Source organism: Peromyscus eremicus, chromosome 3 (assembly GCF_949786415.1).
Source record: "Peromyscus eremicus chromosome 3, PerEre_H2_v1, whole genome shotgun sequence".
Classification (NCBI taxonomy): domain Eukaryota; kingdom Metazoa; phylum Chordata; class Mammalia; order Rodentia; family Cricetidae; genus Peromyscus; species Peromyscus eremicus.
This window is the reverse complement of record NC_081418.1, coordinates 139,443,315-139,464,850: the sequence shown is the minus strand read 5'-3', so window position 1 is coordinate 139,464,850 and position 21,536 is coordinate 139,443,315. Positions and strand designations below refer to the sequence as shown.

The following is a 21,536-nucleotide window of genomic DNA, read 5'->3' as shown; positions in this document are numbered from 1 at the left end:
TTCCTTCAAATGTGTTCCTACCACTTTAACATGCTTATTTGAAAACATATCTATTGAGAAGCGACTGTTGTCTATATGGGTGTAATATTGACTGCATGTTTTTGTTAGTTGTGCTGAAATTCTTGGCTCTTAGACACTGAGAGATTTCAGAGTCCAGGGTGAGTGGTCATTGGCTGTGTCCCCTCCTTTTCCCCTGTCTTTCTAGATGGACTCACAGTGGAGGGAGAGGCAAACATCATTATCTATATGCATGACAGTGTCACAGTGAAACCCAATATCTTTCAATATATTAATAAAAACAAATAAACTCAATGTCCTTATTTTAAAAAAAAAAAAAGAGCAAAGTTGGACTTTCATCAGATGCTTAGATACAAAATTAACCCAAAATATAGCACATACATACAGGATTTTAAATTTTAGTGCTTTTAGAAGGAAACAGTCTTCGATAGATACTAAAAGAAAAACTAGACACCATCAAATTTTATACGACTCTATCTGAAAAGGTGCCATTGAGAAAGTGCAAAGGTAAGCCACTAAGTGGAAGAAACTATTTGAAAATCATGTATCTGGTAAGAAATTTATGTGTAGGATATATAAATGCCTTGTACAATTGATAATTTAAAAGATAACCTATTTTTTAATGTATTTATAGGTCTGTACAAAGGCTGGAAGATAGTAATAGCTCCCCTGCAACGGAGTTATAGGAAGATGTGAGCCATACCATGTGGATCTGAACTGAACTCGGGTCATCTGAAAGAAAAAAGCTCTTGAACACTGAGGCACTCCAGCCAAACGTTCCACTATTTAAACTATTTAAATGAAAAAAAGAGCCAGCCATGATGGCATATGCCTGTGAACCCAGCACTCAGGTGTCAGAGGCAGAAGATGATTCACAACTTTGAAGCATAGTGAGCTCCAGGCCAGCCCTTGACCACTGTTGACATATTTGTCTTCTCTCTAGATTTGCAGGATAGTTTTCTTCCTTAAACAGCTGGCCTCCACAGCCTTTCACAAACCCTTTGTAACTTCCTTAGTTGGTGGACATGGAAACGTCAAATGTTGTTCAGCTGTCTTCAAATGGCCTGACACACACTGAGGTCAACATTTTGGCTATAAATATATCTTTTAATTCATGAAATTGTTGTAGGTGGATGCGATGTGTTCATTGCTGAAACTTACAAGATTTCAATGATATTATATGTAGGTAACAAATGGTTTTTCTAGCAGTAGACAACTAGCAGTTCCTACATTTGATTCTTGTACTGAGGCCCATTAACACAACAGTGTGTAAAAATAGGTGTAGGCTCTGATATCTAAAAACAATCCTCCGCTAAAAGTCCAACACTAATGTTTTCAAACAAATGTCCAGCCTAGTTCCCTTCTCAAGTACATACAGCTCTATTTCCAATATTGATAGCTTTATGATGATAAAACTATCATCTCAAGCCTTCTCATCTCTCCAGATAAGCAAATTCCCAGTGGACATAGGGTCAGTCTAACTCTTCCAGCAATACCAAAAATATTTTTAGCAATGTAGTGACTGTATAAATACAAATTAAGATTAAATTCTGTAGGGCCCAGATTTACTCATCCTAAATACTTTAGGACTGTGATCTTTTTAAGAATAATAGGTATTGATATCACTTATAAGTTGTATGTAAATGGCCTAAGATTGATGCAATGGCAGTTTTATATAGTGATTTATCTGCTCTATGTAATCATTTGAAGATTAAAAGAATCAATCATAAATATCAAAGCCTCTAATTTTCATAGGTAGGCTATGAGGTATAGTACAGTTACACTCATCCAAGCAGACATGCATATTTTGATTTTGTTGCTGAAGTAAGAAGCAGACAAAGAAGTGTGGATTTCTCAAAGTAAATTCCAAGTTGCGACACAGATGAGGCTGGAATCAAGTCATGTTATCTCAACACAGTAGGCTTTTGATTCCAGGAGCAGAGCCTTTACAGTGTGCAATTTGCCTTGTTTTCCTTTATGTTCAATCTTAATAAATACTGCTGAAGTGAATTACCAGGAAACACTCGAAATTTCAGACAAAGTAGATTCAAATATAAATATCACTATTGGGTTTTCAGAACTTACCATCTTGTCCATCCAGAACCATTCATCCATTCCCAGAGTTTGCCTTGCCCCCACTCTGCCTAATCTACTGGTCAGAGGGGCCTATGGATCTCAACAGGAAATTATTGAAGATCATGATTGACACCCTAAATGGAGAGCACATGTTTAGTAATACCAGCAAGGCTGCAATAACTGTACTGACATTTAATTTAGTCTTATACCTTTGTTTCCCCCTTTGTATTCTGCCACATATTACATCTTTAAATATTGGATGTTCATTTTTAATTTTCCAAGTTAATCTTTAAGGTAACATACTGATACGGCTTGTTAGGGCATCTTTACACATTTTTCTCATACACTTGTGATGTTGAAATTTATCCTCACACATTTCTCTCTCCCATTGCCTCTACATGTCATTTCCCCAATTCTGGTTAGTTTCCCCTTTTTCCTCATGGGACAACTACTTCTGCTTTCTTGTCACATGGTGCTTCTGTTAAACCTGGGAATCTCAAGGAGAAAAGACTAAGTCCACAATTGTCAAATTAAAGCAAACTGTATTTTGGGGTGTACCGGGGAATGGCCAGCTAGCTGTCTCAGTGTAAGTTGGGGTTTGAGGGAGCAGCCATCTTGGCCTCTTGAGGTCCTTTCTATACAAGAGATAAAGTGTGCCCAGAGACAAGAGAGTTGACTGTTATATATTGTTAGAAAACCACAGTGAAAGGAAATTAACAAAGATAAGAATACCCATCATATGAAGGGGCTCACAGTTTAATATAGGTTGAAAAACATGTTTTGCAGTTTTCATCAGATCTAAGAAACAGCAACTTATTCTTAATTACAAATAGAAACTTTAACTTACAAGGACTTGACAGCACAGGACAAACAGGAATTTGTTCTTTAAATACAAACAGAAACCTTAATCTGCACAGGATAAAGAGGAACTTATTCTTAACTGTCGTAACCGCAAACAGAACCTTTAACCTACAAGGGACATAGTTGCTGTTTTTGCTCTCACTTCCGCTTCCTCCCATGTTAAGATCTCTTTTTCATTGTTTACCATCTCTTCTTTCCCACTCTGTTTTATTGTTTGTTAGACAAGGTCGTTTATGCAATCCCTGCTGTACAGGAGCTGACCGTGTAGACCAAGATGGCCTCAAACTCACAAAGATGCCCTGTCATGGCCTCCTGAACACTATAATTAAGGGTGTGTGCGCACCCCCATGCTTATATCCACTTCCTTCTTATGTTCTTTCTAGATTTACATGCTTATTAACATGTATCTCCAATTGTTAATTTATGCATTTCCATAAATTATATATTTAAAAAAGAGAGGTTGAAAATGATGCCAAAACGCTGTAACTCTGAGAGGTTTTCTTTTCCTTCTCCCACCTGCACATATTGCTAAGATTCCAATCATTCTTTGTGCTACAGATCCACACTATAATCTGTGTCTTGTCCGTTGCTGGGAAATTTTCCTTTAGCATTTCTCAGAGAGCAGTTCTACTGGTAATATCTTCCTATGTTGATTATCTGTAAATTATTTTATTTCCTTCACTTTTTAAAGGATGCTTTGGCCAAGTATATCATTCTTAGTTGACATGGCTACAAAGCTATAGTCTGGAAGGATCCTGGAAGGTCTATGTGTTAAAATATGTTTGTCAGCCTGTGCCTCTGTTGGAAGTAGTAGAACCTTTAAGAAGTGAGGTCACGCCGAGAGAGTTGGTTCTTTGGGAGGATACTCTTGAAGAGGCTATCAAAACCTTGAAACTGGAGGCTCTCCTCCCCCTACTAAGGTTTTGGGCTACCATGAAGTGAACAGGAGCCCTCCACCATGCACTCTGGCCATGATGCACCATCCCCAAAGCAATAGCACTAAGCACCTTTGAAGCCATGAGAAAAAGAAAAATTTCCACCTAAGTTGATTCTTTCAGGTATTTTGTCCCAACAATGCAAAGTTACATCTCAGGCATGGTAGCACACATCTGTAGTCCCAGCAACTGGGAGGCTGAGGTGGGAGCCAGGCTATAAATACGATGTGAGTAGGCTAGAGTTTGAAACCTTGTCTCAAACAGGCACAACTACAACAGTTCTGTTTGTCCTTCTCCTCCTCTAAATGTGTCCTCCCACTGTCTCTAGTATCTGCAGCTTTTCATGAGAAAGCAGATATTCTTAATCTTATTAAGGATCAAATTAGCTCAGCTCCTATACTCCTCTGGTCCGGTTTCTCTGGTTCCTTTTCATATTCCTAACTCCTTTCTGACACTCTCATTTTATTTATATATTATTTTTCCCAGCTCCCTTCCATTCTTTTTCTAGTTTTCTTTAAAGCATTGTAAATATTTAAGACGGCTGATTCAGTGTCCTTAAGTAATAATTCTAGTATCCGAGTTTCATGAGGGATTATTTCTAGAAAATACTTTGTTTTGCAAGTGAACCATTCTTTGTACATTTTGCAATGCTTTGTCGAGGACCAGATGTTACTAGGATTATATTAGGGTTGCTCTGATACTTTTGCACTCCAGGGACTGTCCAAAATCTTCCTTTTGAAGAAGTGTAACTATCTGTGACTTGCTAAACTATTTTTGTAGAGGATACATTGTTCACTTTTACATAGCCATCAAAATTTCTTGTCTGTTGTCTCCGCAGTTAGCCAACTATCTGACAAAGACTTCATGGAATGCTTTCCCTCCAGAGTGCAGGGGGAAGAAGCAATGTAATTCCTTTAAGATCCTAATCCACTTCAGCCTATTCTGTGCCTATTTGCCCAAGAAAGCAAATGCTTCAAAAATCAGATACTCAGTTCTGATATTTGAATAAACAGGTCTCCTTTGCTCACTAGACTCCAGCAACTACACCAGAAACACAAACAGCCATCCAAGCTCATGGCATGAAGAGATGTGGAAGAAGAAACTGAAATGTAATCAAACTCTACCCAAATATGTTCATCAAAGTATTCGTTTGATGCTACAAGTGTTTATTTAAGACTTAAGGCACAAGTTAGACTCAAAAGGGCCAAAGTACAGGTGATCCTCAGCTCAGGATGACTTAGCACATGACTTGGGACTTCATGGAAGAACAAAGTGATGGGCTTCAATAGAAACTACACTTTGAAAGATGAATTTCTTAATTTTGGTGGGCTGGTTTGTGAGACACAAACTTTCTCATGACTCTAGGCATTGAAGTCACACCTCCCTGTCGGCCACATGGTCAGCAACTGGCACTCTATTGTATACTGCATGGCTAAACTACAATGCTCAGTATAGGGTCAGCATCCCGATCCAATCATCAGACAATGGGCACTGGACTTCAAGCAGATTATGAGGCATGAGTCACTGTTAGACAGAAGGACAGATTCCTGAAGCTTCCTACTCCAGCATCATTCCTGCTTGTCTTAGTTTGAAACGTTACTGACTTCAGACACAATGCTAATATGTTCTCCAACACTCCTACCTATTAAATGCATTGTCCTCTATAGGATGGTGAAAATCCCTGCAGACACGATGTAACAAACGGCAAAGCTGCAATCCAAAGTGACGCCATCTGTGTAGTCTGAACTCAGGAATAAGTTAATAATATTGTAGATTCTGGGCCTGCATTTAATCTGCTTCATCTGCTAAACATTGGTGTTTGGCAACACTATACACAGTAGAGAGTCAGATGCTGATCACATGTCTGACAGAACTGTGTCTCATTGCTACTGCCCTTGGTTATAAGATATCCTATCCCATTTTGCCAGCCTAGCAGATCTAAATTCAGCTTTCAAATCCTGCCTTCTTGGTTTTTAGCTGTGTTGTATTTTCTTAAATATCAGAAACAGGAAAAACAGCAATTGAAATAAAGTTCTCAAATGCTCTGGTTGATAAATTAAACAAGGCACATGCTATAATGCCCTCTTAGAGAAATGCTTTGGTGCGTATGGAAAGTCCTCTAGTTAACTACGTGATTTTCTTGGAGCTATCAGATACTTAGATCTTGTTATTTGATCTGTTAGACTGTGCCTTTTAATTAATTATTTAAAAGCATTTATAGTCTGGTTATAATTGAGATGGCTTTACTATTGTTAGGGCTTTGTTGTTTCTTGTTCTCATTGGTTGACTTATCAGGAATTCCTTTCTTCCTTGCCTGGATGTGTTGGATATTTGCTGACTTGCTGTGTTGACTATGTATGATTCATTTTTTTCCCTATTCTCCTCTATTCATCTGTTGCTTTCATGAAGTGTCTTTTTTTCCCCCATGTTCTTCCTTCTTTCTCTGAGTCAATTATTCCTTAAGAATTTTCTGTGGTACTGACTTTGCTGTCATAGACAAAATTAACTTGTGTTTGTCTTGAAATGGTCTATTTCTACATCTATTTCAATAGATAATTGTTCAAGGTATATCAGTCCTGATCAACAGTAACTTATTTTCAAAGCTTTGAAATATATCATCTCTGCTTCCCTGGCTTTTATGATTGCTGACAATGTTATTCCTGTATTTCCACCTTTGTGTGTTCATTGATGTTTTCCCTTATACCCTTAGCATTGTTCTTTTGAATGTATTTTTGAGGTCTTAACTATGATATGTTATAGAGGAGTTTCTTTGTTCATGTCTTTTGGAGTTCTAAATTACTCTTTATGTTTGGATATTTTTTTTTGTTTGGGAAATCATCATTAAATAGCTTGTCTAAGTCATTTGATTTCATCTTTTATTTCTCTACACCACAGAATCTTACATTTGGCCTTTGAGAAGATACCAGACTTTATGAACATTTCAGTTATGTTCATTGACTGTTTTCTTTATATGACTTTGTTTTCTTTATATATGTATTAATAATGCAACCTTGTTCTCCATCCCTGAGATAGTTCTTCTGTTTAATTTCACCTGTTGATGTTGCTATCTGCTGTGGTTTTCTGTTTCTTTGTTTGGTTTTACAAATATTTTTTATTCTTTGAAATTTTACATACATATACAATGTAATTAGATCATATCCACTTAGACTTCTCCTTCCCAGTCTCTCCAAACACCCATTTAGCATAAACCCTCCCACCTTCATGCCAACTTGTTTTTTCTTTATAAATCACAGAGTCCAATCAGTGCCGCCAACTGGAATGTTGACTGGCCTCATCTTGTACAGGTTACCACACCTGTGATGAGGATGAGTACAATGCCCATACTATGTAGAGAAGGTTGTGTTTCACCACTCTGCCTTGTCTTTGTTTGACTATCCCACTTCTAGGCTTTCTGTTTGGTTCCTTTTTTGGAGGGGGAGTATCTCTACCTCTTTGCTGAATTTTTCCTCTGTATTTTAATGTGTTTTTTTTTTCCTCTAAGTTACTGATTCTTTCATCCAATTTGGTAATTTTCTTGTCTATATCTTGAATCGATTTTGTAAGTCTTTTTGTCCAGGCCTTGTATTAAATTCTTTATCAATTTATTTTAGTCCTCTATTTGGTCACTAAACACTTTTTAAGCAGGACTCTTACATCTTTGTCTGGCACATCATGTTTGTTTCTCCATGTTGAGAAGCTGCCAGCTTGTGGGCATATTTAGTGGGGTGTTGTAAAATTGTTTTAAAAATGTACATGTTATATAAAATAAGAAAAAAATAGATGTTAAAGCTTCAAAAGTATGTGGTCACAAACAGCCATCAGATGAAATGGCAGGCATTAAGTTCTTGACCAATGCTTCTTCCTGGTCAAGCCTACCTCTGTTGTGCCTCTGTTGTGAGACCAAGACCACCACAGAGCTGATACTCAATGCAGAACACACAGGGGTTTATTAATAACAAGCAAGTCCAGGCTTAGTCCGTGTCCAACACTCTGACAAGCAGATGGAGGAGCACAGCCCCGAGCTCTCAGGGTGAGGGGTTTTTAAAGGGAAAAACCGCAAGCAGGGTGGTACAAGCCTTTGCGTCATATGATTGGATGAGGGTGTGTAACCTTTGAATTTACTGGTTGGGTGTTACAGTTATCATTTTGGGGCAGGCCTGGACAAGTCCCAGGCTTTGTCCTTGAGCTGCCATGAAGGCTGGCTGGCCTCGCATGTTCACACTGACCTATGCATGCAGCTCTAAGTTGATGAGGGGGTCTCAGACGGTAATCACTTGCCTAAACTTTGAACAGAGTATGTGCAGAAAGGGAGCTACTGCAAGGACTATGTCTTTTGTTCATGGCCCTCCCAGAAACTGCTTGCTCAAGTCTCAGGAAACTGAAATTGAGGCCTGATTTCTGAGAGAAGACTGAGCAGCCTGTTATGGCATCTGCTTGGTCCTTTCACCTCCCATGTTTCCTTCACCCTGTTTATCAGACTCTGTTCATTTCCTTACACACACACCCACCCTATGGTGGCTATTGTGGGCGGGCTTTGGGGATTGTTTTTCACACTTCTGCGGGTTTGCTCTCTCTACCATTTCCTGCTATCCCTCCCACTCTTTAACCACATCCTCCCCACAATTCTGTGGCTCCCTACAGTGCAGAAGTATGGTGTACTGACTTCAAGCCCATTTTAATCTTTCTTTGAATCCGCTCTACTTCGCTGAACTATGGTAGGTAGAGGCTAGATCCTGTCCAACTCTGCTCTCTTCTTGTGGTCTGATTACTTGGTCCTGATGGTGACAGAGGAAGGTGATTGTGTGGGCATTGGATTTCAGATTTCCATAACCCATCATCTAGAACTTGTGCAAATTCTTCTGGGGATCAGTTTCTGCTTCTCTGCCTGGGTTCAGTCTCATGTTTCAGTTTCTGTTATTGAGAACTGCTTCTCCAGTTCTGAGTACACTGGGTGCTTGCCCTTTTGGGCCACCTCCCTCATCTAGTGCCTTGATGCTGGAATTAGAGTCAACCCACCTGAGGAGCCAAGCAGAAATGGCAAGCTCCTCCCAGACTCCTAGTCACCTCTTCCTTCTTCCTGATGAGGAGGGAAAGATGGGGCAGTGTTTGCCATGTGGGACCAGGCTCTGGCTGTTTCCTAAGAGGAGAGTCCCGGGTTGCTATGCATCATTTTGTTTGTTTGTTTGCTTGTTTGGTAGCTGTCACTTCTTCACTTCCTTTCTTCCCCCCACCCAAAGTTCTTCCTCTATATCTCCCCTTTTCTGACTTTTCTTATTTTGGCCCTCTCCATTATTAACACACACTGAGGCAGCCTCCAGTCCCTGATCTTAGAATGCAGCCCTCTCTAATATATCATTAAGTTCAAATGGCAGGAAACGATAAGCCCATGTGGAATAATAAAAGGATTTGCACAGAAATGGAAATTACCTAGGTATGGAGTATCTCGAGTATTGCTGACTGTGGCTTGTCACAGGCATTAGAAGGCTCAGTTTGCTATTACTTCTGAATACACAGAGGTTTGGGTTGCTATTCAGGTTTGGCCTGACAGTTGAGGAAGAGTTCTCATAATTCCCTGCATCCTTTGCTTCATGTCAGATACATAGTAGAACATATCTTCAACCATGAAGATTTCCCTTGGCGCTTCTAGAATGTGCTCAACAAGAAAGATTTTGTCTCCCAGGCAAGCTAGCTCTATCTGACAAAACAAGTAAATAAATAAAAAGACTGGAGCATGCTGGACTAGCTAGAAGACCATGAGGCATTTGTGCCTGCATGTTATTATTATACCTCCCCCCAGTAGTTTTAAGGATTTGTTCTGTTTGCTCATGCACACTTAATAAGGAAGTAATATAAAATATATGTCCCTAGCCTAGAGGACAGCCAGATGGACATTAGCCAAACGTAAACAAACTTTCTTCCTATTTGGTTTGCAAAGTTCAAATGCAATAAAGAGTAACCATTCTGTTTTAGTTCAACGGTCGTTCTGGGTAAATGTCATTTTGATTAATGATTAATGCAGTGATCATGATAGGATTTACCCTGAACCTCGTCTCTTCCTGTAATCTAAGACAGTGGTGGTGAGGCTGCCAGTTACAATAAGGAAAGCAAAAGCAGTTTTTAAAGTCTCCTTTTCAAATAGTTTAAATAAATCTGTGCTTTAAATGGGTTATCAGTTAGTTCTAGATGATATAGGGGTATGCCATTGCATAGTATTCTGTTAATCATCCGTAGTTACTTAAAAAAGTCTGACCAATCAATATGAAGTATTATTGTAGGCGTGGACCAGAGTCCAGAGGACACCTGTTAAGAGTTCCAACGTGGTTTTTTTGTTTTTTTTTGTTTGTTTTGTTTTGTTTTGTTTTTGTTTTTTATCCTGAAACAGAGAAGTGAACCAGGAACACACTGATAGTGGAAGAAATAGAGGAAGTTTATTAAAGAAGAGAAAGACCCTCTGGAAAATGGACGTGGGTTACAGAGCTAAGGGAAGCTTTGGGCTGACAAGTCCTGCCTCAGCACCATGAAATTCACAAGTCGTTTACACATTGCACCCACCTTCCCCACAGGATTCCCCAGACCTTTTTTCTCACATGCTTTATTTTGTAACCATGGGTGAGTTTCCAGTTTTTCTTTTTTTTCCAACTAGCTTATTTCGTATGTCAATCTTGATGGCTCACCCCACGCCCAGTCTCCTACCATGGTATCATTATCTCCTGAGACATGTAAGCTTCACAGAATCCTTGAGAGTACACCTGCATTATGGAAATTCTTTCCTGTTCCTGGTAGCCACAAGGAGAAATGGAGAATGTACACAGAAATTTTCCCTCAAAAGCACTTCATGGCCAAGGAAGGCAAATAATAAAACTAGTTTAAGAAGCTCAAAACTCTCGTTCTGCCACAGAAATATAAAAAAGAAAAGAAACAACAACAAAAACCCACTTCAGTGTCATATTTTCTGTCACATAAAAAATCTACATTTCAATATATAAAAATGTTGGGGTATCAGCAGGGGAAGGGGAAGGAAGCATGGTGGGGTGTGAATATGAACAAAGCACAATGGTCTACATGCGTGGAAATACACAAGCATGAAAATACACACGCATGAAATGTTATAATTTAACTCACTATTTTATGAGCTTATTACAGAAAAAAATAATTAAAATAAAATTAACTTCATAGTATTTTGAAATGCATACTTTACAAATACTAAGCTCGTATGCAACCAAAACAGAGGTTATTTCTCAAAAGGAGGGGAAGTGTCTGTCCTGTGATGCAACTACTTAGTACAACTCCTGTCCTGGTCAAAGTCTGCCCAGAAGAAACAACTCTGAAATGTGCTAATCAGCCCCATGGCTGTCTGAAGGTTACTCTGTTTCCTTATTTCAGACATCTCTTGTCTGGCTTGCTGTTTTCTCTTGAGAATAAGGTGACCACTATTTCTCCAAATAGCACAGGTTTCCTTGTTGTCCTCTTTTCCCCTGAGACTCCTGTTAGGTCCATTCATCTTTGTCCTATCATTGTGTACAGTGTTCCCTGCCTGGGCTCCTTGTGTTTCATTCAGTCTGTTGGGTACTCTGCATCAATACTGCTACCTTCTGCAAGGATCAATCTGTGTTGAAACCTATGGTTATCAATTCTTGCACTGTTTTTCATTTACTAGGTTTCTGTGTCAGGCCCCCGGACCTTAGCACAACTGACGCCATGATGGAAGTATCATTCAGGCCTTAAAACACGGCATGTTGGCAGCACCACCTGCCAAAATGAAAGCAAAGACCTAATCCATCAAAGTCCACAGTTCTGGGAAGGTCCCTAAATGTACTAATTTTGCTTTTTTTTTTTTTTTTTTTTTTTGCTCCTGTAGTTCTGCTTCTGGGCAATAGTTAACTGTTCTTGTTAACTAAAGTATGTCAACCTAGGTATGGTTTTTGTCCTTAAATGCTCACCCTGAGCCGGGCGGTGGTGGCCTTTAATCCCAGCACTCGGGAGGCAGAGCCAGGCGGATCTCTGTGAGTTCGAGGCCAGCCTGGACTACCAAGTGAGTTCCAGGAAAGGCGCAAAGCTACACAGAGAAACCCTGTCTCGAAAAAAAAAACTAAAAAAAAAACAAAAACAACAACAAAAAAAAAAATGCTCACCCTGAGAAAGGCTTGGTGGTGAAGTGGGATCCTGAATAGCCAGTGTAGTCTCCAGCTGGTTAATAAAGAAGTTGTATTGGCTTAAACCCATAGCCAAGTAGTGTTCTCTGGTGGGTACCCCATAAGAATTTCCATTAACCTTTGTTTAAAAAAAAAAAATCTACTTTTCTAGTGGACTTCATGGAAGCTTATTGAGGCTAGAAGTTAGTTTGAGCCTCCCACTCCCCTACACCCAGAGTCTTCACCATCCTACAGGTTTCTACTGCAGAGATGACAGTTCACCTCAATGCTTAGTGACAGCAGCACTGTGGTTCCAAAATACCCTAAAGATAGGCATCTGTGCATTGACTGACAGCTCATATCTGCTCACCCCAGGAGAAAAAAAAAAACCTCTAACAGAAAGCCAGGACAATTGACAGCCTACCCTTGAGAACTCTTCTGTTGGGACAGCATAAAACTACAGCTTACTGCTACCCACTGTGCTCCAGACATAGTAACAACACATTTTAGTAGATGTTCTAGTTCATACAATGAGGCTGAGAGCAATAGTTTCACCTTCCCTATGAGCTCTTGGGGAAGAGGTTAATATGTCCAAGTTTCCTGTAAGTGATAAAGGTCATAGTCAAATGATCTGCTGGAAACTTCGCTAAAAACAAGACAGAGGAAGAAAAGCAAAGGTCAAAAATGAATTTCTGTTACTCTTGATGGTTGTACTAATGTAAAGTCTTTGAGTTTCTACATATAGTTCATATGATAAAACTTATCTCTAAATGAGTCATGTGGTTACAAAGATATGAATAATCACTTAACACCATTTATCTCTAGACTCTGTTACCTGCCAGTCAGCATGCCAGGTGTGGCCACAGTCACTCTTTGTAAGGGACTTTGTATGGAACTGAAAAGAATATCTGTGTTTCATTTGTCTTGAGAATTCAGAAAAGGTAATAATTTGCCCTGTAAACACTACTATGAGAAAATTCAGGGGACCTGAGAGATCGCTCAGAGGTTAAGAGCACTGGCTGCTCTTCCAGAGCTCCTGAGTTCAGTTCCAAGCAACCACATGGTGGCTCACAACCATCAATAATGAGATCTGGTGTCCTACTCTGGCATGTAGGCACACAGGTAGGCAAAGCCTATACATAAAAAATAAACAGATCTTAAAAAAAGAAAGAAAAGAAAATTCAGAGTCAAGAACTCAGGCAGGAAATGCTTACACAATTTACAGCTGAAATATGTGTAGGAGTCAGCTAAGTAGAAGGAAAGTAACACATAGAGTTGATTTAAAAAAATAGCTTTATTTTAAGTTTAAGTATAAGGAATTTCCAAAGAGGTAAAAGTGAAGTGAATATGTCTGGGAAACCCCCAAAGCTTAATTAGACATGCATTATAAAAAGAAGGAAGACTCAAGATAACTCCAGTTCTTATGAAGGCTAAACTATGGAAATGTCATGATTTCTGGGTCACAGTGTCCTGACTATATCCATATGCATCCCTGTGTCCAATAACTGATACAATTTAAAGAGAGGTTTTTCAGCACTGGAGATGAAATAGGGCCTTCTGAGATCCATACTCTTCCATAAAATTGTACACCCAACCCAAAGCCATCCAAGATACTATGACTCTCGGTCAGAGTGGTCTGCAGGGATTTGCAGTGTGAAGGAAACATGCAGCTGGATTGATGTCAATGTCACTTAGAAAGGAGATTTCTCCCCCCCAACTTTTCAATTACAGGTCTACTTAGAAGACAGAAATTAGTGACTTACTGAATGCAAAAGGAAAAGACAAAGGTCCTTTGGGTTAGTCATTATCATACCACAGAACACTCTCCAGTGACTGATATCGAAGACCTGTTATGAGAACTTGATTCATTGCAATAGTTGAACATATAATGGAAAAAAAAAAAAAAAATCATGAAAATTACCCCAGTTTTCCTCAGCCTGACTGCACTTGGACCTTTGATAAGGATGGATGATGGTAAAGATACCAAATGAGTAAAGACCATAAAATACAGCATATTATAAGAGTTCTACCTAACTCTGCCTCTGGAATGATCAGAGCAAGAAACTGTGAAGTCTTTTAGGTTAGATTCAATAACACAGAAGAACAACCTGTGTTTTTAAGTAAACTGTCAGGCTATAAACTGTCAAGAATACATATAATTTAAAAAATACACATCAGAAAATATATAACAACATGTTCAGTTGTGGATTGGCTGTTAATTGAACCCGTACTAGGGATAAGGCCAAGGACTAAGAACATAAAGAAGGAAAAGGTGGCATGACCTCCCCTCTACATAGAGCTACAGTTCTAACACTGCAGAAGGTCTTCTGAGCTGAGAAGCCTCACTTAACTTAAGCTAAACCAGGACTACTTCTGATACCTGATTCAAACATCAACACTGAGTTGCCCAAAGACTGAACCCTAAGTTCCACACAGCTGGCCTACCATCTGACAAGTTGAAATATATTAACAGGAAGCTAGAACACCTGCTCAACTAGATTAGAGTCAAAATTTCCATACCAATAAACAGTACTCACCACCTGACTGCAGATACTTAGTTTCCATTACAAATGGGCAAACATGAATAACCAAAGTACTAAGTCTCCATAAAAAGTTAGTATGTCCAGAGTAATGTTCCCTAAGAAAAACAACTCAGGTGATGTATAAGACAATGAATTCAAAAACAGCAATACTGAAAATAAAGAATTCTAAGAAGATATAAATAAATGCCAAAACAAATACCACAAAACACAGTTGAATTAAATTATGAAAATAAGACAAGAAATGAAAATGGAATTTAATTTATAGAACCTCTGAAGAAAAGCAAAAACAAAATAAGATTTAAAATAAAAAAATTCAGGAATTCAAACAAAAAATAAAAAAAAATATCACCATGAAATTTGCATCTAAATGGATGGAGCTGAAGATAATCATTCTGAGTTAGGCAACCCAGACCCAGAAAGACAAATGTCACATGTTGTCTCTCATTTGTAAATGTTGGCTTCAGACACTCAGATAGTTGTGTTTCTGCTGCAATACTCACAGAAGTCAGGACATTGCCAAGAGACCATGGAGAGGAGCTTTCAATGATAGGGAGGCAGAAAACACTGATATGAAGTGTTAAAACAGAATGATAGAGCAAGAAAGGTTTAATTATGTTGGGGGAGCAAAGATCAGGATGGAGAAGAGAGTATGTGAAGAGATAAATAACATTAAAGGCCCCTTTAAAAAGTGATATGGAAACCTACTACTGTAGAAGCACATGTATGTATATATGTATGTTTATGTGTGCTATATATTTTTGAAATATTTTATTAAATTAATATATATATTTAAAATGATGTTATCCTAATAATAGGCAACAATACCCTTACTAGACACCACATGCTAAAACTAAAAAGACCAGTGCCAAGAACGGTTAATTCTTTTGAGTTTTTGGATCGTGAAGTCCTATACACCCCCAACCAAACATTACAGGCTATTGCCATTGCTCATGATTGCCTTCAAGAGCTTGAAAGTAAAATCCTACTGCTAAAGATACTACATATTCAAATCACAGAACACGGAGAAACAAAGCTGGTATTGACCCAGAAGTTTCATCCAACTGAATAGCTTTCATTGTTCTAGAAAGGGCTATACATGCTATCAGAAGAGAAAAGTAATCATCAGTTAGACCCAGCTTTAAACCATGCAAGTTACAATAATGGCTGGTCTGTCAAGACATGTCCACTAGTGCAATAGTGTCGCAAACATCATAGGAGTCACCAACCTCTTTCAAACATCATAAAAGTCACCAACCTCTTTCTGATTGGATTTAAGTCCTGCTCCGGAAGATGAAGCCCAAAGCTGGAACCATTATTGGGCCAAGAACCAGTAGCTAGACAGATCAGTGCATCACTCGAACCTCATTTGAGAAGCTTCTATTTGCAGCAGATGGTAATTAATACAAAGACCCACAAACTGGACAAGGTGTAGAGAATAAGACACTATAGAATGCTCAGGTCTAAAATGAACATATATACTACACCCCAACTCCCCATGCTCAGGGGTCATTGTAGCAATGAGAGTAGAAAGAATGTAAGAGCCAGAGGTGGTAGATGACTACAAAGAAACAGTATCTTCTGGACAGAGCAGGACAGACACATTATGAATTCACAGCAGTTCTGGCAGCATGCACAAGACTTGTGCAAACCCAAACCTGATGAAATTTCAGCATGGAGGTGTTGATTAGACATGAAATCTCACCCCTTGCCATGGAGCTATTGGCAGTAAGTAGTTAGGTGCTAGGAAAGGAAGAGATATTTTTCTTTAAGAACGCTGCCCTTGGAGAGCCAACCATGCTCCAGATGAAGCCATAGATCTGGGAGTGCTTGGGCAGCATAAACTGGTCTCAATGGGTTTTGTTTGTTTGTTTGTTTGTTTGTTTATTTTAAAGACATAAAGGTGGGTGAGTAAGGACAGATCAGGTAGAACTAAGGGTTGGGGAGAGTGTAAATAAGATCAAAACACATTGAACAAAATTCTCAAAGAATAAAAGGAAAAATTTTAAGGATAAATTTGATGTATTTGAACTAAGGGAAGGTACAAATCCCAAATTATTTGGATTTTAGTTCCGATAATGCATTTGAACCGTTTGTTTCATAGCTATAGTCTACTTTTTCTTTACTTGTGTGAAGCGTTGTCTCTCCCTGAACCAGATTGGTGACCAGCAAGCCCTAGGGATCCTCCTATCTCTGTCCCCTGTAGACCTGAAGTAACAGAAGTATAAGGAAAGCCATGCTTGACTTTTTAGGCAGCTGGTGAGTATTTCAATTCAGGTCCTTGTGTTTGTACAACAAAACTCTTACTCACTGACCCACCTCCCCCACCCATAAGAACCTAAGCCAGGCATGGTGGCACACTCCTTTAAAGCCAGTATTCAGAAGGCAGAGGCAGGGAGATCTCTGAGTTCAAAGCCATCCTGGTCTACAGAGTAAGACTCTGTCTCAAAAAAGAAAAAGGAAAAAGAAAAAGATTGATTTATTATATGCTTTTTAAATGATTCATTTAACTACTGGTAAATTCTGTTGCCTATAAGAAAGTGGTTTAAACAGCTCACTGGCAGCTTGTGGGGGGATTCCTTAGAAGGGCCAATGCTCTTCAAAACTTGCTGTTTCTTTCAGAATTATTTCCACAGAGCAATGGAAGAAAACTTGTCATGTGTTTATGATGAGCCAGATGGAGACACTGCCAAGACATTTTCCTGGGTCATCTCATCTGAATCTTAGGAGTTGGAATGAGTAGACCTAATTTTTTTTCAAGTCTACTGCATACAAGATTTTTGGGTCAGCTAAGATCATACACCTATCAAATTTCTTTTGTAAGTTAAGTTCACACCATTTAATGATATAAAATAATTATTTTAGAAATATAGCTTTCTTTATCAGGAACTTAGTTGAAACTAACCAGTCTCACAGCCAAAATTGTGAGAATATAGTTCATTCCATGGGTCTACTTTGAAGACTCCTCTTTTGAACACACAGCCAGTCCCTGAGGATGTTTTCTACCTTTCTATTCAGATGCAGGAAGTAAAGTAGATTGCAAGGAAAACATTTTATTAGGGCTAAATGAAAGGGGGGCTTAGAAAGTCATTTTCCAGAATAAAATATACTTGTATTCATCTAATAAATAATAAAGCATAGTCTTAAAATAAACACAATACATTACTCACTTGCACTTTTTTCTTAATTAAATTCATTTATTTACTTTATATACCATTTTCTCCATCCATTCCCTCTCCCCACCTCTCTTCATCCCCACCCCTGCTCAATTTCTGTTCAGAAAGGGACAGGTACAAAGTATAGCATTTGCATTTTAAAACTTAGAAAAACTAGCCAGGCGGTGGTGGCGCATGCCTTTAATCCCAGCACTCGGGAGGCAGAGGCAGGCGGATCTCTATGAGTTCCAGGTCAGTCTGGTCTACAGAAAGAGTTTAGGAGATACATGCTACTTTTGCAAAGCTTACCAAGAAGTGTCAATAAAAAAAAATAAAAAAAAAACATGGAGGAAGAAGAGAAGGCTGGAGAGATGGCCCAGCAGTTAAGAGCACTTGTTTTTGCAGAAGACCTGGGTTTCATTCCCAGCACCTATGTGCCCACTCACATCAGTCTATAACTCCAGTTCCAGGGAGCTGATGCCCTCTGATCTCTGCCAGCTCAGGCAGTGTGCATGTATACATACACACACATATATATACAAGAAATAGACATAAAAAAAGTAGATATAAAAGTGTTTTTTGAACAGAACAAGAGGGAGAGGAAGGGATGAAGAGATCAAAAGATGCTTTGTAACCTGGTATTTCGTCCTTTTTGGGACTCATCAGTACAGTGTAGCTACTCCATAAAGACTTTAAATATGTTGTTTTTAGGGCCCAATAATATGCACACTTTCGAGAGATTAATTATTGAATGCTGGAGGAGTTTAACTAACTGCCATTTGATGTGAAGTGAGTCTAATCAAATGGGGAAACTAAAATGGCATTTGTTTATAAGGTGTATTTAGAAGTGTATAATTGAAAACTAAAGTAGAGAAACATTTTGACAATATCTCTAATGTTTTAAATTGCAGAGCATAAAGTAAATCTTAGTTTTAAATACTTTTTAAATTCTCCTATATGTTGGAATGAATTTTGAAAAGAATGTATTGTGTGTTGTCCCCCCCGCCAAATTATGGGATGCTGCAAATGGATTCTCATCTTCCCTATCATTGTTAAAGCATTCCCATACTTTCAGTCCCCACTTGTGAATCTGTGACCCTCCTTTTTCTTTTTTTTTTTTTTCTTTTTTCTTTTTTTGGTTTTTTGAGACAGGGTTTCTCTGTGTAGCTTTGCGCCTTTCCTGGAACTCGCTTTGGAGACCAGGCTGGCCTCGAACTCACAGAGATCCGCCTGGCTCTGCCTCCCGAGTGCTGGGATTAGAGGCATGCGCCACCACCGCCCGGCGACCCTCCTTTTTCAACCCATAAGTAGCTACTTAAGACCCTCCTTTTTCAACCCATAAGTAGCTGGGATTGCAGGTGTGTGTCACAATACCAGCTGGCCATTCTGCTTTTCTTTTCTTTTTTCCAAAACAGGGTGTCTCTGTGTAGCCTTGGCTGTCCTAGAACTCACTTTGTAGACCAAGCTGGCCTTGAACTCAGAGAGATCTACTTGCCTTTGCTTCCTGCGTGCTGGGACTAAAGGCATATGCCACCACTGCCTGACGCTTTTCATTATTAAATTCCAAGGGCAAGTGCACTTTGGGGAAATCATTTTAGTGGTCTGACATTTGTATGGCTGGCTCTGTCTGTGGGCCCCTGTCAGTGGGAACAGGATTTATACCTGATGCATGAACTGGCTTTTTGGAGCCCACCCACTAAGATGGGATACCTCGCTCATCCTTGATGCAGAGGGGAGGGGCTTGGTCCTGCCTCAACTTGATGTGCCAGACCTTACTGATGCCCCATGGGAGGCCTTACTCTCTCTAAGGAGCTGATGGGGGATGGGGTGGGGGAGGTAGAGGGAAAGCAGGAGGAGGGGAGGAAGGGGGAACTGTGGTTGATATGTAAAATGAAAAAAAAAAGTAAAATAAAATGATGTATCAAAAATAAATAAATTCAAAAGGTGGACTGTCTGCACAAAAACTTCATATCATAAAAGTGGGGTTCACTAACATTAATTGTACTTTAGGCTTAAGATATGAGTGTCAACACCTATTTTAGACTCATCTATGTTCTTCTAAACCCCTGTGTGTGCAGTTTTCCAAGACAGGTTTCATTTGTGATGTGGAGAAATATTAATAGTTCCTTTTGATAACAATGTTGGCAAATAGGTGACAGAGTAGCAACTGTAGAGGCCAGGTTACAAAGCATGTCTTGGGAAAGACTACAAAGGAGAAAATGGAATTTGGCATTGGAGGATATAGCTGTTGGGCTTGCTACAGATCCATCTCCTTTCTGCATGCATCCAGGCACTGCTGATGCCATTGTTTTTCAGGTAAGCACATTCTTCCCATCCTCGGATGGGAACCCTGAAAATAAACCCAAAACAGTAAATCTGTAGAGTGCAGAACTGCATTCGCTCCCGCAATGAAATCTTGCCTGTCTCTACTGCTTGTAATATGAATCAAAGGAAGGCAGAGCCCAGGAGGAATCACCAGCACAAGATTTACACCTAGTGATTTTTACATTCTCAGCGTTTGATTTGATGACCAGACCTCTGTCATTCGTTCATGTTGAACCCTGAACTGAGTGTACAAAGCATTTAACTGATGGTTGTTGCCATTTTCAAATAAACTACAGCCATGGGTGGCCTCGCTGAGGGTGATTTTCAATTCTGTTTTGAAGCATTTTTCGTATGGGGAAATCCACTTCTTAGTAAATTGCTGAAAGGGCTTTAATGATGGACAAGACTGGGTCTGTAATCTACCATTCCAGTATAATGGCTCCGTTCAAAACAGCTATGCTCACATCCAAGAACTGTCTTGGGTGCGCTCTAATTACAAGACTTCAGAGGAGGTTTCCAATGCCCTTGGAGTCTCTGCTTCTGTGAACCGGTGCAGCCATGCACACAGTGGACTGATGAGCCTCAGGCTTGCACTTCTGCAGTGGCTTCCTGAGGTTTCAGAGCCCTCATTGACCATCTGAGATTATTTCTACATTCCAAACAGGGCATTTATCAACAACAAAACATTTTAAATTGGTGCAGGAGCAGACAATAGCTACCTCATATGCCATCGTCATGCTAAAGATTTTGAGTAAAATCACACTAAGTAAAGGTTTTAAAAATGATGCCCAATATACTTCCGAAGCAGTACCATTGGCTTCGCATGCCACAGCCTTCATCTTTCATAACTACAGCTCACACAAACACAACACATGAACACGGTAGAAGGAAAAGTGGTTTGAAAACATACAAGCTGTTATATTCAGTGTTGTCTGCCCATCTCCAAGGTTTACTTGATGAGTTCCTGTGCAGGCCAATCCAGTAGTCAAAAATCCCTTTGTATCTCTTCAGGAAATCCTGTCATAAAACATGCAAAGTGAATATGTGTCTCTCCGTTTCAGATGACCCTTGAGTGTCCCCACCCCACAGTTTCCTCTTTAGATGACAGAAGGGTGTAATTGAGGGATACGGACTTTGGAGTCATAATAGCCCTCAGTTCTCAGTGGATCCAGTTGACAGTTATAATTCGTGAGTACCTCATTTGAGTTCAAGTACCGAGTTTAATGACAGATCCCTCTGTTGCTGGGATAGTTCCTTGCCTCCCCTTGCCGTTATTAACAGTTATCACCTTCAGGATGCAACATATGCTGGCTTGGAGAAAAATGCTCATGACCTCCAGGTATCTCAGTAAAATGGCATACCTGGCATTCCAGATTGACTATGAGCATTACATGAGAGAATGTTTCTTGAATGTCTCAGGGCTCCAATCAGAAGTGTTAGCATCAGCAAATGACACACACTCACATGTTCCCCATGTCTCTATCATGCCTCATC

The 21,536-nt window shown here is 39.4% G+C and overlaps 1 protein-coding gene across 3 annotated transcripts in view; it reads right to left on the bottom strand.

Moving 5' to 3' along the window:
- The window catches only part of LOC131907451 (C-type lectin domain family 2 member D11-like), a 32,836-nt gene that overhangs the window by 2,596 nt on the left and 8,704 nt on the right, over positions 1 to 21,536 (bottom strand). The window contains exons 4-5 of one of the 3 annotated variants that reach the window (XR_009378407.1): positions 20,953 to 21,059; positions 2,104 to 2,228 (exon numbers count right to left, since the gene is read on the bottom strand). Coding sequence is in view for 2 of the 3 variants with exons in the window: in XM_059258682.1 (XP_059114665.1) it covers positions 19,923 to 20,067; positions 20,953 to 21,059 (252 nt within the window). In the remaining variant the exon portion in view is untranslated. Of the gene's footprint in view, positions 1 to 2,103; positions 2,229 to 18,720; positions 20,068 to 20,952; positions 21,060 to 21,536 lie in introns of those variants that run through there. The other 2 variants (XM_059258682.1, XM_059258684.1) reach the window with 2 other exon arrangements.